The sequence below is a fragment of the Limulus polyphemus genome, unplaced genomic scaffold, assembly GCF_000517525.1.
Source record: "Limulus polyphemus unplaced genomic scaffold, Limulus_polyphemus-2.1.2 Scaffold1502, whole genome shotgun sequence".
NCBI lineage: Eukaryota > Metazoa > Arthropoda > Merostomata > Xiphosura > Limulidae > Limulus > Limulus polyphemus.
In genome coordinates, this window is record NW_013667112.1 from 50,590 (window position 1) to 67,049 (window position 16,460).

Sequence of the window (16,460 nt, forward strand, 5' to 3'; positions counted from 1 at the left end):
GGGGGGGGGCTGAATCATTAATAGTTACACTTAAGGACAGTACAATGCCCATCACATTTTATCGCACATACCAAATAAATCTACATTATTCTACACGAAGTTCGAATCTAAATAACTGAGTCGAACAACAGTGAAAAGAATATTCCAGGTGGTAGAAAATGTACTGAAAAGAATTTTGTCTAGGATTATTTCATACTATTATATCATGCATTTATTTTAAATCTGCTCAATAATTATACTTATTAGTAAATTAACTTTTGAAAATACTTATATTATTCATCGAATTATATCGAAAATTAAGCCCAAAATTAACAAAGTTAAAAAAATCATCTTTACCATGAATATTTGTGTTTAATATGAAAGTTGTTTTACTTGTAATGGAATTATCACAGGATGTATTTGCAGAAATGAATTTGTCTACTGTCACATCCTTATTTTTCTATGTGTATCATTTCTTATGTACACTCAATTATGCAATTTTACTTAGTTTAGGGCCATTTTTCCTACTTTGCGTCCATTTTTTATCGCTGGCAGTTTTCCATAAAAAAGCTATCGTTTATACTAAAGTTTCAAGACTATTTTTTATTGTTTCGTTGTATTTCGAAATTTTAAATCTTAATTTTGTGATACAAATGTACAACATGTACAAGGTACCAGGTGGGTAAATCTACACCACTCTTATGTGCACCCTACGCACCGGCCAATGAAGTCGCAACTCGCTCAGTAGAGCCAATCGCATGGTTACAGATAAGACAATACGTTAGTCAATTAAACTGATCCACTTTTATACGTATGGTATCAATAATATTTTGCCACATCGCGTACTGAGTGACTTACAAAGCCGATACTGAAATAATGTTAATGAGTTATGCTACAGCTTTGTCGAAAATCATGTGAAGTGTGGTTCTAATGAGAGAAAATGAATATAAGAATCATAATGACAAGCTAAGAAAATACCTTGAAAAAATAGAAGAAAACCACTACCGAAGATGGTGTCATTTGTACCAAATGCTTTTAAAAATACTATTATTCTAAACGTAGTGTGCTTGACAATGCCTTCCTCCAGATGACAGTGAAAATGACAGTTATGAGTTAAACTACGCTTCTATTCCACATTACACTTCTGGTGCATCCTCAGGCGAACCTGATGACTGGTATTCCAGGATTCCATCTTTCAGGAACACTCGTATAAGGTTTGGGCAAACCCGTTCTATTCATTAAAATCTGTAATGACTTGCCCAACACAAGCTTACAAGTTACATTTTTACTGAAACAGAGCAATTCACTCAACACAACCTGCATTGGCGAGTAAGCTTGTTTCTATATATATATATCAGCCACCAAGAGCTTACATTTAAATTGTACTCTTATACGGCACCATTTAGCAGAGGGCGTTGCCGTACTAGTTTTAATTATGTATATATGTATATACATAAACATGTTTTACAGTACGCACAAGCAGCAATAACTTGTCTAACGACTGGTGGTTGTAAAAAGTGTTGGGTACATTACGTTAGTCCATGTGTTGCTGCTGGGTAAAGCAATGATGCAACAATTACTCATTACATATTTCAAATTGATCTTGAAAACACTGACACCTGAATATAAACACGTTACGTGTTTATTATGGATAGCGTATCTGGGGGTGCATTTGCTCTTCTTCACGAAATAGACATGAAAACAAGATACCATTTTTTCTACAGAAGGAATATGTGAAGCATTGTACAGAGAAATCCAATTTCTCATATCTTGTCACAAAAATACATATGGTGTTAGAAACAGTATCTGGCAGGATAAAACAGTGGAAGTTACTGAATATGGTATTTACCAATATGCGGATTCTTTTTATATGGGATTATGTGAGAATCGTAAAAGCTTTTTGCAACTGATATAGATCTGTTTTCACACAAAACACAGAAGCTGCTTCTGAGGTCAATGTAGAAATAAAAAGGTTGAAGCAAGTGATGAGGCTTTGGGCTTTCGACAGTTAGCTGAAGAATGTCTGCGATCACAGGCACTGGATGTATAACCAACTGAATCAGACAATATCATAAACACAATAACATCTTACCTGAGGAAAGGATGAGGTAAAAGGGATGGTCTTCTCCATGCAAAGATTCAGCATGACAGTTAGAATTACTTGGATTGTTTGTTTGCTGAATATCGCGCAAAGCTCCTCGAGGGCTATCCGCGTTAGCCGTCCCTAATTTAGAGGTGATAGGCTAGAGGAGAGGCAGCTAGTCAACAACACCCACCGCCAATTCTTGAGCTACTCTTTACCAACTAAAAGTGGAAATGACCCCCACATTATAACACCCCCACCGTTGAAAGGGCGAGCATGCTCAGTGATAGGATTCGAACTCGCGACCAACAGGTTACGAGCCAGGCCTAGAATGATTCACCTATATGAGCCTTGTAATGCCTGGTCACGATGATGTAATAGTAGTAAGGTGTTGTGCATACACATTGACAGTAAATTCGTTCCTGGTATTCAAATTTCATAAGGGACACTGGCAGTTTCATAAGACCAACTTTCGTACCTCTGGGTGCCCAAGAAGATACCACAATCATCGATATACTTCGGATGAATCAGATAACGACTAAAGGTAGAACATGAACACTCAGCATATACGGTATGTCAAATGTTACATTTCTATGGGTGCATTATATAGTTTTTCGCCGTTTGTGGGATAAAGTGAACGCAATAAGTGAATATTAAAAAAATTGAAGAGTGGAAAAATTTCCATTTTACAGATACCTTTTCTTTGTTTTTACTTCAACTCCATTAATTTTCAAATAATTTCATTTATTTTAAATAATAACTCTTACGCCCCTTTAACATTATTTAAAAAGCAAAGAAAAAGTAATTTTTAATGAAAATAGTAGCCCGTAAGTTACTGAAATAATTTAGAAACTTCCTTTAAAGTTACTATTCGTTCGTTTTAACTATAGTCTTACAATTAATTAACTATATACTATTACAGCTAAGCTGTTCTAGATCGAATATAGTTTATGCTATACTTAAAAAACTTGAAATATCAATGATAACAACCAAACTATGGTATTTTTTCTTAATAAATTTCAATTCAGTAGAATTCTATCGTAGTGAGCTGTTATTTGTACATGAAGTGTAATGCACAGTCTTTCCATTCAACATAAAATAACATATTTCCAGCAAGATCTATCGTGGCTGAAGTAAATTTACTGACGTTAAAGGTTTACGTTGTGTTAACGAATGCTATCTCTTCTGCTAGTGCCAGTTGAGTGGTACGTAAAGTGTGGTTATCACATTCAACACTGCTGGTCATTAGCCTATTTCGCAGCGTCTCATCTATCAAACGATTTCTATTGGAAAGCAGTCACGTCGGTGCTGATAAGGTTAGGCCTAACCCTGAAGTAGAGACACCTGGTGCTATTTCATTCATTAAATCCCTGTATTGATTTTCTCTGAAATTAGTATAATAGTTACGTACACACACACACACATCAATCAATCTATCTACACACATACACACATATATATATATATACATGAAGAAAGACAGAGACACAACTATTCATTGTGATTAATTTCAATTTTAAATTATGTGATTTAAATACGTTGTTTAATAATGTGACATATATATTTATTTACTTTTACCTACTTGCAGGAAACGGTGGTTATATACAGATTAATTTTATCGATATGTTTCAGAGTAGTGTAATTATCAAGAGGATAATTTCTCTATTTTATTTCTCATAGTTACATTTCTGTTTAATTCATAATAATATCCAACCGTAAGAACTAGAAATGTAGGAAGTGACAGGAAAATTAATTAATATTTATCATTTAAAAAACAAAAGGCTGTTTTTGAAAGAATTTCGTGATAATTTGTTAAAGGAATAACCATACGATATGCAAACCTTGTAAGAGTAGTTAAAAAACTTCAGATCCTACCTCCTTTTTCAGTCTCTTTTTTGTAGATAAGCGTTTTTTCGGTGACCTGCGCAGTGAAGATTTGAAAGATCCCTGTAGAGGGCAGACATAAGAAACGACAAATTTACTAGATATACCCGCAACGCTAGTATACTGAACAGTATAAAAAATGTACCGATTCATAGTCCTATTTACAGAAGTTTATGAAACACGTAAAAACAATTACTCAACGGGTTAAAGTAGGAAAGGAAATACTAAAATAGTGATTTAGAGAAACAATACGTTCCTATAGGTTGTTTCTCTGAATTCTATTGCATATATATCCTTATTATATACTTTGTGATTTTGGAGTGGCTGAGTTTTGGGCAATGCCGTTTCACTCTAAATATGAGACAAACAGAGATTATTTTAATTTATTAGACCCCCTATTTTTTCTCACAATTTTCATGTCGTTTCTATTTTCACCAAAATGTCTTTAACAATGTTTTGAATTTACGATAAAAAGCAACAACAGGCAAAACTGCATTTAACAAATGTTATATTTCAGGTAAAAATTCTATGCGTGGAATATTTTAATAACTTTAGGATATCTTATGTATAACATTCTTTTACCCACTCTCGTAATGTTGTTAATAATGTTTTTATAAGGTCAAGATGATCGTACACAGAAACTAATTATTTCACACGATTTTAAACAAGAGAAACCTCGTGTTATATGTAATTTAGGATAGGGGGCTAGTGTTAAAACCCGCCTACAAACTTAGAAATTATCACTACGTAATACTACAGACAATTATTAAAAGTATCTAATGCAATATATCACATGATTATAAGTTTTCAAATTATGAAACCACTAATGATGGCAGACCCTTTCACAATAATTATTTCAATATTTCCTGAAACGTGATGTGATGTCTTGTTAATCGGTTCATATTATCGAGTCCGCCACAAGGTAAATATAGACACATTAGTACGAGAGAAATGATTAGTGACTAAGTGTTATTTAACCTTTTGAGGTAAAATGGAGCAGAGAGATTGAGGTACAGAGTAAATATAGGCGAATTAAACGATGGAAAGAACTAGTGGCTCAATGTTCCATATATTTTGGACTTAAAAAAGAAAATGTGTTAGCTCTTTTGGTATAAAGTGTTTGTGATAAAAATCAGTTTTTCACTTTAATATTAGTGTTTTAGCGCCGAAAGGTGGCTAAGCATTGGAAATCAATAGGCCTAATATACGTGATAAAAAGTACGTTAGACTGTATTCCGTTTAATTTGTGCATTACGGATTTCAGATCATAGTTTTATAAAAACAGCATCTCAGATTAATATTCGTCTACTTCAGGTTACTTACTGTTCACAAGGTCCCTTATTCTTCATCAGAATTCGACAGCTGGACTGAGTGATGAGAGTCAATAGTTTTTCTGGAACGCTATTTATTTATGTGCAGTGCAATAATTTCAAAAGTTACAGCTTGAACAACGAAGGAAGGTGAAGAATTGGAAAGCTATAGGCCTAATATTTGTTGCAAAAAAATAAACCTTTAGCATCCAAACTGTATATTTAAGATGTTTTTACTGTATTTATAAACAGCATTGCAAATAAGCTTTTGTTTCTCGGCGTTCGGTTTCGATAATTGTTGAAAGGCTTCGTGACGATGACTTATGACAGACAAAAGATAATCTATTGATAAAGTTATTGGATTTTAAAGGTTGGAATTAGTATGAAGCTCAGAAAGAGTTAAAATAAGATCACACACCACGCTAGCTTTAAGATGATATATTTACTGAGTGCAGCCAACTTAGTCTGTAGTTTGTTGTGAGATATATATAATTATACTTCATGCATCCGCATCATCATACTGACCTAGTAATCATGCTAGAACCTTTTGGATTTACGAGATAGTTTCGTTATAGAAAACTTGTTTCAATAAACAAATATTTGTCATAAAGTAGCCACAATTTGAATTTTCAATATTTTTTCACACTCATATAAACTGATGAATTTAATACTACGGGATGGCTGATATATATAGATATGAACCAATAAAAGTAACCTATAAGTTAATGAAACAAGTTTTATATAGCAAACTGAGTACAAATACAGGGTATAATAAACCTTAACAAATCTATACTGATTACTGTGCATTGAATAATTAGATGAGTACCCTCACTGTTAACGGCATTTTGGCTGCAACTAACTGCAAGAGTTTGCGTTATTTGATGAAAAATTTAATCTATTTTATGGTTGTCCCTTAATATAGCCAACTGTTTAATATTACAATACTGGCGTATTGCCCGTCAAAAATGACGGGGCAAGTACTAGTACCCCTACCCCATAGTATACCATAACCTCACATTTCATAGCTAACTGAAATAAATACATTATGCGAAACCAAACTTGACCAGCAAAGAGGCAGAAAAGTGCAGTTGAGGCAGTCAAACGTCGGTAACATCCTTTGTGAGCCAATCAAAATTAAGATCATTCACGAAATGAATTCGTGGCGTATTTATAAAATAATTATTGGTAGGAATCAGTTAGATTAACAACTTCTAATATATAGAAAAGCCAGTGCGTTTTGGTAACACTACGTTCCAACAATGTTAGTCTATGTACTGAAATGTAAAATGAAATGTATAGACAACAAAACTGGAAAGATATTTGTTGATTTCTTAATTTAGAGTCTCCATTGACTTAAGAGGCTTGTTTTGTTTTATTAAAAACGTTGGTGATATAACAGAAAATAGCTTACTTCAGAAACGATTTAAGTTTAAAACTGAATCGATATTTTTACTTTCATGATAAATTTTATGCACTTGGTTCTAGGGTAGGTGATCCCACATAACGTCTTTACTTTAGGCTTATTATGCCAACACTCGCTACACTTAAGGTTTCACGGCCCCTTGCACCCCGTCACTAAAATCGTAATGAGGAGACAGTAATCGAACTATTCTATCTGGATAAATGCAATTTGGCTTTTGTGATTCCTCCTATTTCGAGAAATCAAGCGTGACGTGACACACACTAGCTTTTATATATAATAGGTTAGATAATGATAATCATTGACATCTCTTATCCGACCCAGGAGCTCGTAAGAGCCAAGTGAAAAATGAATCTCGTGTCTAATTTGCTCAACACTTATGAACTTTGATAATGATTTTCAAGTTTCAAGAAACCATTTAATGGCTTAATAAAATAAACTCAAAATTTATAATAACTAAGACTAAATATTTTGTCACATTAAAATTTTTTGTTTCTTTCCTGACTCAGTCAATAACGTAATTTAGTTCAAGTTTGTGTAAATTTAAAAGTTATTTAAAGTTTAATCGAGAGTACAAGACATTACGTTGATTAATTATGAAGGACGATAGTGTACTTATTACTTCTTAGAAATTAGTCCAAAAATAATCACCTATCTTATGCCAAAACTTCTAATCATCATCATTTATTTATAAGTTTGTTGCGGATTTCTCTACATGCATAGTTAGCTTTAAAATTTTAATGCATTGCAGATGTATACTTATGTTAATCTGGGTTCTACTCGCTCTTTGCGCAGATCGGAAGTCATATACCTATTCTAAGTTCATCTGTCTATATTCTGGGTTTTGGTAGTTGTACGTCGTCTTCTTTTGTAATGGATCATTGTAGATTTGTTCAATCTATTTGTAGTCTTTGTCTATAAAACCGTTATACTGATTCAAAAAATACTAATGATAATTGTCATGTAGTGAATGTAGTATTACTCTAAGTACAATTTCAACTTTTGAATTTATATCAAAAGTCAACAGTTTTAATAAAATAAATAATCTAATAATATTTAAACAGAATTAGTCAATTCTACTTTGCAGGCCAAGATACGTACCTTTACCATAATCAGCTTGATTTTGTACTGATAATGAATTGTATAAACTTAAAAATGATAAGTGGTTCGTAAGACTAACGGAAGTTTTTGTAATTTAGTTTAATATTCAATTACTTCAATGTTTTCGTTTTTTTTTTTAATTTTATAGATTTGATTAAAAGTATCCTGTTTTCCATTAGATTTGTATTATTTCTTCAGGCTTATTGATAAGAATGTCGGAAGCTTATCATTTATACCAATGTATTTGACTTCTCTTATATTCATCTAAAGTAATGTAGGTATACTAACTGTGAATAAAATATGTATATATATTTATACAGTTTTAGAGGCGATCGGCATAAAAACAATTAAGATAAGTAGGCTCATAAGCTGCAAGAACATACACATCACAAGGAAGTCAATGTTGGAAATTAGAACGACCATTATACAGGCGTTTCTCTCACTGCTATGCTTCAGACAGCCTGAATACTTTCAGTTAGAGAGACGAACAGTTGTTTGAACCTCTTCAATAAAGAATGAAGTGTCATCCAATCAAATGTTTTACTGGGCATTACGGTCGACCATAATGTGAAAATAGCTAGAGCTACAAGTGCGTTGGCATAGGAAACAACGTTCATTTATTTTAATGTTGCACGATACACATTCTGAAACCCGTCGTCGATCGGAATAAACTATTTTGTTGTAAAAGACCACAAACATGTTTTTCAAAGCTATTTGTTACAATCTCAAACCTGGATGTAGAACAGTTTGATCTCTAGTAAATCTGATATTATCCTGAGCTCCTGCCTCATAAAAACAACAGAAATAAATATTTTAGGTTTGCGACAAACTTTTGAAAAGCTAGTACTTTGCAGTAAGAAAACGAAAAGTTTTAACAGATACAAAATTCACAGTTGTTTTTTTTTTATTGGGTAGCAACAAAATGAACAAACGTATACGTTTTGGAATTTAGAAGTGAGTATTAGAGCGCATTCCCCCACAATTTATCCTTAAATAATGATTGAACGGTTTCTTGAATTTGTCTTTTAATAAAATTTCAGACATGGAGGTTGGGGGTGGGGTGGCTTTCTGTAGACCATGAAGTTCAGATTGTATTGTATAATATGAGTTAGGGGAGACGGAGGCTGGTTGGCCACAGGAGCAGGTTGACACATTGCCAATAACTTTCATATGTTGAAATTGGTAACCGTGATATCATGGCCACAGACACATTCAAACACGTTTCAAATGCTATTGTAATTTCATCGTGATCAGAAGTTCTGTCGTTTGCAGGAGTAAAAACTGATATTTTCACAAACGTAAGTAAATATTTTCTACTGCAAATATTATATGTTATATCATATACTTTGTTAAGAAACTTTAAGTTACATAGTATATTAAAGTGCATTCTTTCGGCTATATGATAGTACATAATTTTGTTTGATAACTATGACTGGGACGGCATACACAAGTCATTTCTAGCTGAATGGCGGTTTGGGGCTTGTTGACATATTTTACTTGGAGCAGATTGACACGCGTGTCAACCCACCCCACAATGAAAATCTTGTATTACTTTTTATGCTTTTTTTATTAATGTTTAAATATTGAAAAGTTAATTGAAATTAATTAAAATTCTTGCAAATTCCTCATATCGTTGCTCCCTTTCCATCATTTTCTTGTGATATTTTTTCTAAACTTTGAATTTCAAACTGTGTTTGTAGGCATTATGGTGAGAAACGGTTAAAGTTTTTTTTTATTTCATTTACTTAACTGTGCAATAAATATATCGATTTAACGTTTGTACAAAATGGTCTATCTGTGCTTTGCACACCATGGGTATCGAAACCCAGTTTCTAGTGTTGTAAGTCCGCAGACATACTGCTGTGCCACTGGGAGGCAGGATTGCGTAAGCACAACACACCAACTCTTGAAATATGAAGACTGAAAGCATAAAAGAATATGGTTTTTGTTAGGCTCAGTTGTTTTACTGTCTGATTTTGTTACCACACCTCATGTTGTCATCTGTCGGGAAGGCCACCTTTCGAGTTTGTAGTTGAGCTCCACTTGACTGAAGATACATGAACTTGGAAAATTTCATATTGGTAAATTTTGGTTTGGAACTACTGAATCTATAGTATGGATGTTCCAGGAATCTAACAGTAACATTTGAAGAGATTCACCCATCAATAAACGTGAATCAAACAAGCGTACGTACACTCTTCCGAGTAAGAAGCCTTGGTATGATATAAAAAAAAGAAAAATTGCAATTGGCTGTTAGGAAATTGAATTTTCCCCTCTTTGTTTGCGTTCTTTTTTAATTATTTGATTACTGTACTTTACACCACCTCAAACAGTTCGAAAGTAGATTTTATGTACAAATAAAGAAATCAATGCAAAATTACGATTGAGAATCAGATACCTCATTTTACATATATGCTGTGCTCTGAATAATGTCAATTACATCGTGTTATATCAGCGATTTCCGTTGCGCTGTAAGGTGGAGAGCTAAGATCGTTATAAAGTGGTTTCTTGCAACACAACAAGAAATCATTATTTTTAAACAACCGATCTTTATCAGTTATGCAGTTAAAAAAGAATATAATAACTTATTTCTCTACATAATATACACATATGTGAAAAAAACGATTATTAAAATCAAAATATCAAATAGTAGTTATATATTGATCATTAGGACTTCATCATGTATTTGTTGTTTTGTTAGACTAGGTAAACACCGAGTGAGTACACGTGATATGTATTTTAATATATGAAAACGACCATGCATTTACTTTCTTACCCATAATTTGAAAGTGAACTGTACACTCTTTTATGATTTTCTAAGAACATTTATCAATATCAAAATACCATGAAAAATGCACACAAGGCCACGTTGGTTTTCATATAACGTGCATTTGCTGCAATAAGTGTGAAAAAAATCCAGCAAGCTAATACACTGAATGTAAACTCAACACAATTACGTCACAGAATTACATGTTGCTAAAGTAACTAATGACGTTGAGTTTTTCGTAAATAAAGTATATTAAAACTTTATCTTTATAACGCTGATAAAAACAAAACAAAACAAGTAGCTCACTGGTGTTCTGCACCAGTTATATTAGCCGTCAGATTGGTGGCCACGTATATGTAAATCAAAATAAAAGTTCTAAACAATGAAATATTTTAATTAGGTTTTACTGTGGACTTCTTTCTTCCAGCGTGCGCTAACTTGTAGTACATTAAGTGACTTTAACGCCTCATCTTAAGGTTTTCTTTTTCAAAAACGGCAAAAAAATACAGATTGTTTAGTTAAATTTCTTAACTTGCTTGATGTTTATTCGTTTAACTCCAATATATAAATCCCACACACCAAGAGCAAATACAACTCATCAATGGCAAAGTGCAATAAAATTTGTAAAGCACCAAATTCTAAGTTGGCCTGCAATCCATTAAATGGATAATGTTGTTACCAATTGCGAGAAAAAGTTCACTAGTAACTTTACAAGTACGAAGGACTACGCCCACGGAATAAACTATATTCTGTACAATTTACTGACAAACTAAAACCAAATTGAAAAATCTTAGAAACAACAAGCTAAACTGGCAAAACAACAACAACGGAACATTATTTGTTTTTTAAAAATTTCGCTGAAAGCTATAAAAAGGCTGTCTGCGTATAGCCATCTCTAATTTTGAGCTGATAGACTGGAAAGCAACTATCCAATAGCATCCACTTCCAAGCCTTTGGTTGCTCTTGTCTGACTGAATGGTGGGATTTGACTATCACTCTTATTGCACACCCACTGACCTTACATGATTTCTTTTTTTTTTTTTTGGTATTAAGCCTGGGATTCAGAGTTTACGTCCGCTAACAGTGGAAGATACGAAAACACTTCGTATCAACCAAATGGGAAAACAGAGACCTTAGAAAAAATGCTGGTAAAAATAGCCTTAAAGTTATTTATATATAACTTAACACCATGAGAAATATTCTAACTTTAAACATAAATCCACACTAGAAGATTGGCCTGGTGGTTAGGGCGCTCGACTTGCAATTTGAGGGTCGCAGGTTAGAATCCCAATCACCGAACATGCTCGTCTAGCTGTGGGGACGTTATAAGTAACAGTCAATCCCATTATTAGTTGGTAAAAGAGTAGCCTAAGAGTTGGTGGTGGATGGCGTTGACTAGATTTCTTCCCTGTAGGCTATGACTGCTAAATTAGGGACGGCTAGCGCAGATAGCCCTCATGTAGCTTGGCGCGAAATTCAAACCAAACCACTAGAAGACAGTAAACAAATTGTCTAATTTTAACCTTGCCATTGTTAAGAAAACGCGTATGTTGGTGAAACAAGAAGAAACGTAAACATAAAGATCAGTGAAAATAATAAAATAAATCTCAATTGAGCTATATTTTTATAAAAAAATCCAACAGCCACAGCGAGTATCGAACCCTGAATTTTAGCGTTATAAGCTTACTGAAAAGCCAGTGGGGGTTGTTTATTAAGAAAAAAACGTTAACATATAAAAAGTCTAAGAATATCACCAAAAATTGTCTTCCTTGTAGTAATAAAACTGATAATAATATATTTTCTCGTCCGTATAAAATATAGCACAACAAATAAGTGCCAGTGGACATTATACAGTTTGAAATAATTCAGAGAAGTTTATAATTTAGTAAACTTTTGTAATCGAGCGAACTTTATGCTAATAAAAATATTAAGCGCGTTTGGTCAATAAATTACGCGTAAGAGATGAAAAAATCGAGTTACAATAAAATTTGTAACACTTTGTTTCATTCGGTGTTACTCGAATTGTTTACCTTTCTGGGAAGTTTGACAATCCAAGTTGGAGGCACGATTATATCTGCATGCACTCCCAATGAACAGTGCTCGCTTAGTTTTTCAATGCTGAAACAGCAGCTTTTGTTATGGAAGGCCATCTTGCACCAAGAACATCCAATGGCTACAATTTCCTGGAATAACCATTAACTACACATCATCTCGTGTATCTGGTTACAAATGTATATTGACTTTCAAGATCTAACTTAACAAGATGATTTGAAATTATTACGTTTCAATCTAGCCATTATATTGCATTAATCTGCCAGAATAATCCCATTGAAGTTACGAAGCTATTTAGAAAAAAAAATAGAAGAGTTAAGTACCACATTTCTGCAATATTAATCTTGCTCATAACATCTTTCCAATAAAATGGTTAATAGATATATATTTAGGAATAGAAAACAATATTTAAAAAGCACCAAAAAAAGATAAAACATGATAAGTAGTGTAAGAAGTCTAGGCTGAAGGAGAATAAATATAATATTGAGTTTATTCTCCTTCAGTCTAGACTACTACATACACTAGTAGTTCGTAAGTTATGACTTTGAAAATGTCAACAAAGTCATAACTTACGAACTACTAGTGTATGTAGTAGTCTAGACTGAAGGAGAATAAACAAATGTCAACAAAGTCATAACTTACGAACTACTAATGTATGTAGTAGTCTAGGCAGAAGGAGAATAAACACACGTCATGACAAAGTCATAACTTACGGATTATTGGTGTCATCGATTAAAGCTAATTTTTCATTATTTAACTGTAATGGACGTAGCGTGTATATATGTATCTATCTATATATGTGACCGAAATAATAAACACAATGTGGCGCTATCTATGGAATGGCACCACAAACAAAATTCACTACTTGGGTATTCAAGATTCAGACGATTAGAAAAATAACTACGGTATGTGCAACAACCATTTCTTTATCACAGAACACAATTTTAAATAAAAGTATTCTCCTCACAATAAGAACATGACTTTCATTAGGACTGTACATCAAGATTTGATTATACCTTTATCGACGTAATTTGTAAACATAGTACTAAAAAATGGAGTTCTTAAAACTTATTTTTTCAATAAAGTGTACCATTTTTAATCTATAAAAACATTACAGTTTATATCAGCACAATCCGAACACTTTTCTCGTGCAGTACTTCCCAGAAAAATCCTTTTTTTGGAAAATATTCACTTTTTCTAAATTTTATTCAATGATGTATGAATACTACAATTATTAATTACTAGAACAAACAGCCGCCAATAGGGCGGCGTTTTTGCTAGTTTTTAAAATACGAGAGTTCTTGAATTAAAATAGATATATTTAAGTTCTTGTTTATTTGCAATTAAGCACAAAGCTACACAATGGACTATCTGTGCTCTGCCCACCACGGGTATCGAAACCCAGTTTCTAGCGTTGTAAGTCCGCAGTCATACCGCTGTGCCACTGGGGGCATTTAAGTTGTTGTTTGTTTTTAAGCACAAAGCTACACAAAGGGCTATCTGTGCTCTGCCAACCACGGGTATCGAAACCCGGTTTCTAGCAGTATAAATCCGCAGACAGGCCGCTGTGCCACTGGGGGTCACATTTAGGTTCTTATAGGTTCTTCCACATCGTAAAACGCAGCACAAAGTGTTTCATTATCTTTCTAACGAAAATCATTCCCAAAATGACGACAAGACATTAGTTTCTTTTGAAACGTTTTAACAATCAACGAAACTGTCCGATTATTTATTTTGTTTTAAACATTTCGAAAAAAAAGAAGGATATTTTAACATAAATAAAAACAAATTCTAACCAAGCTTTGCTTTGTAAACAGTCCAATAGCCAACAAGAAAAACATACGTAAGTTTAAATTAATGAACGTATTTTGGTAACCAAAAAAAAAGTCTGCACACACACACACACGATATATATATGTGTGTTTTAAATTTGTTGATTAAACAGCTAACCATGACTTACCTTATTGCCGAAAGACAGCTTCGATTGAAATAACTGTAAAGGAAGAAAAATAAAAAGTATTAATAGTGGCATGGTAAGAGTTACTTTAATAATAACGAAATACTATAAGTTTTAGAATTATATCACGAACGTATCCTTTTATACGACGGTACTGTTATTATCGGTCCACACTATTTGTTCTTTCGCTATTTCGTGAGGTTGATGAGTAAACCTGTAGCTTCCAAAATTTGATAAAGTTACTTCATTAAGTTGTTCGTAAAATTTGATGCCCACAATATTTGGTCACGATCATTTATATATCAGGAAAGAAAAAGAAAGAGATTATGCAATTAATTTTCTACTTTACTCACGTGCGGACATTGTTATAAAAAGGAGGGGGGGGGGAGGGAACAGCTTAAGACTTAAATGATGAATATATTACATCTATGAAGGTTTATACTCCGGATTGTATATAGAGCCTTACAATCGACCGATTTACTTAGTTTTACATAACCGCCACAAGAATGGTCTTTAGAGATTATGAAGTAACACATTATACATTGATCGATTAATTTGATTGATACAGTAACATAAGCTTCAGACACAATTACCATATTTCGTGTAATCAAATTAGGACAGGACATTTCTGTGGTTATCAAAATGCAAATTTATACGCGTAGCTTATACATACGTAATAAAACTTAGTACCTGTTACAGTGATGGAGGCAAGAAATAAAATATTTCGATTTTAAACGCTAGTATACAATAGTCTAGTGTGCTATATTCTTCAGTTGATAAATTAGCATACTAATACAAATTATCAATGATTAATTTTACATAAATATTTAATCTCAATACCAAGTAAAGGGTCATTTACAGCGGAAACAAATGTCACACGCAAAAATCACGCACGAAATCACCTGAATGCTTATCAGGTTAAATTGTACCTAGATATTAAATGTTTAAACTTACTTGTTTCGAGCAGAGCAAGGCCTAATAACAAACGTGTGAACTTATTTGTTGTTGCAGACGTAATACCAAGTCTTAGTAGGCTAGTGATTTCCCTTTGCTTGGCCTATTAAAAATCCGATTACGTTAACTAAAAATAAGTAAAACCAGATGACAAAGAGAAATTACTCTAACCCAGGGATTCCCAACCTTTTAGTTCCCCGGTACCCCTTGGGCATTCTTTCCGAAAGCACTAATGGAGGGAGGAGAACTTGTCCAGTTGGCTGATCCCTAGTTTATCAGCTGATTTGTAACGAGGGTGTTCTATATTGCTTATGTTCTACATTACTTATTGAAAACATGAGTTATAATGTAGCACAGCAATAACATTACAACGTTCACCATGATCACAACTTTTTGTCTAAAGAGCGTATATTTATTTGAACCACTTTGCTATCGTTTTCTGACTGTAAATTAAAACACCATGTAAAGTGTAAACCATGGTTATACTCTCAGACCCATATGTACCCTCTGAGAAGTGCAAATGTACCCCAGGTTCGGAATGTCTGCTCTAAACTGAACTTTACGTTTATCACTATATACAGTACTTCTATGCACAATCTACTGAAGAAGGCTTCTTATTCGAATGCTTTGAAATAGTCTCTCTCTCTCTCTATATATATATATACATGTGTATATATATATATGTTAACTTTTGGCTTGTGTTTGAATCAAGTTGAAAATAAAATAGTTAAGAAGTTTTATTATACTCTACGATATTATATATTTGAAGAATGTTCTTCAGGAAGTCCATATAATGGAACAAACGCTATGCACCATAAGAGTGATATACACTGAGTGGTCACAAGTAAATAGACACCTAATTTTTCGTCATTTAACTGATTTATGCTAACTAAGTTGTGTTCACAGAGCACTATATAAATGAAAATGGTCCGCACTCTAATTATCTTGTGCTT

The 16,460-nt window shown here is 33.2% G+C and overlaps 1 protein-coding gene across 2 annotated transcripts in view; it reads right to left on the reverse strand.

The window, feature by feature from the left end:
• The window catches only part of LOC106463851 (eye-specific diacylglycerol kinase-like), a 168,457-nt gene that overhangs the window by 42,087 nt on the left and 109,910 nt on the right, over positions 1-16,460 (reverse strand). For both annotated transcript variants that reach the window (XM_022391470.1, XM_022391471.1), the window contains 3 exons: positions 14,557-14,589; positions 12,575-12,727; positions 3,938-4,009 (listed from right to left, as the gene is read on the reverse strand). In XM_022391470.1, the coding sequence (XP_022247178.1) occupies positions 3,938-4,009; positions 12,575-12,727; positions 14,557-14,589 (258 nt within the window). The remainder of the gene's footprint in view (positions 1-3,937; positions 4,010-12,574; positions 12,728-14,556; positions 14,590-16,460) is intronic.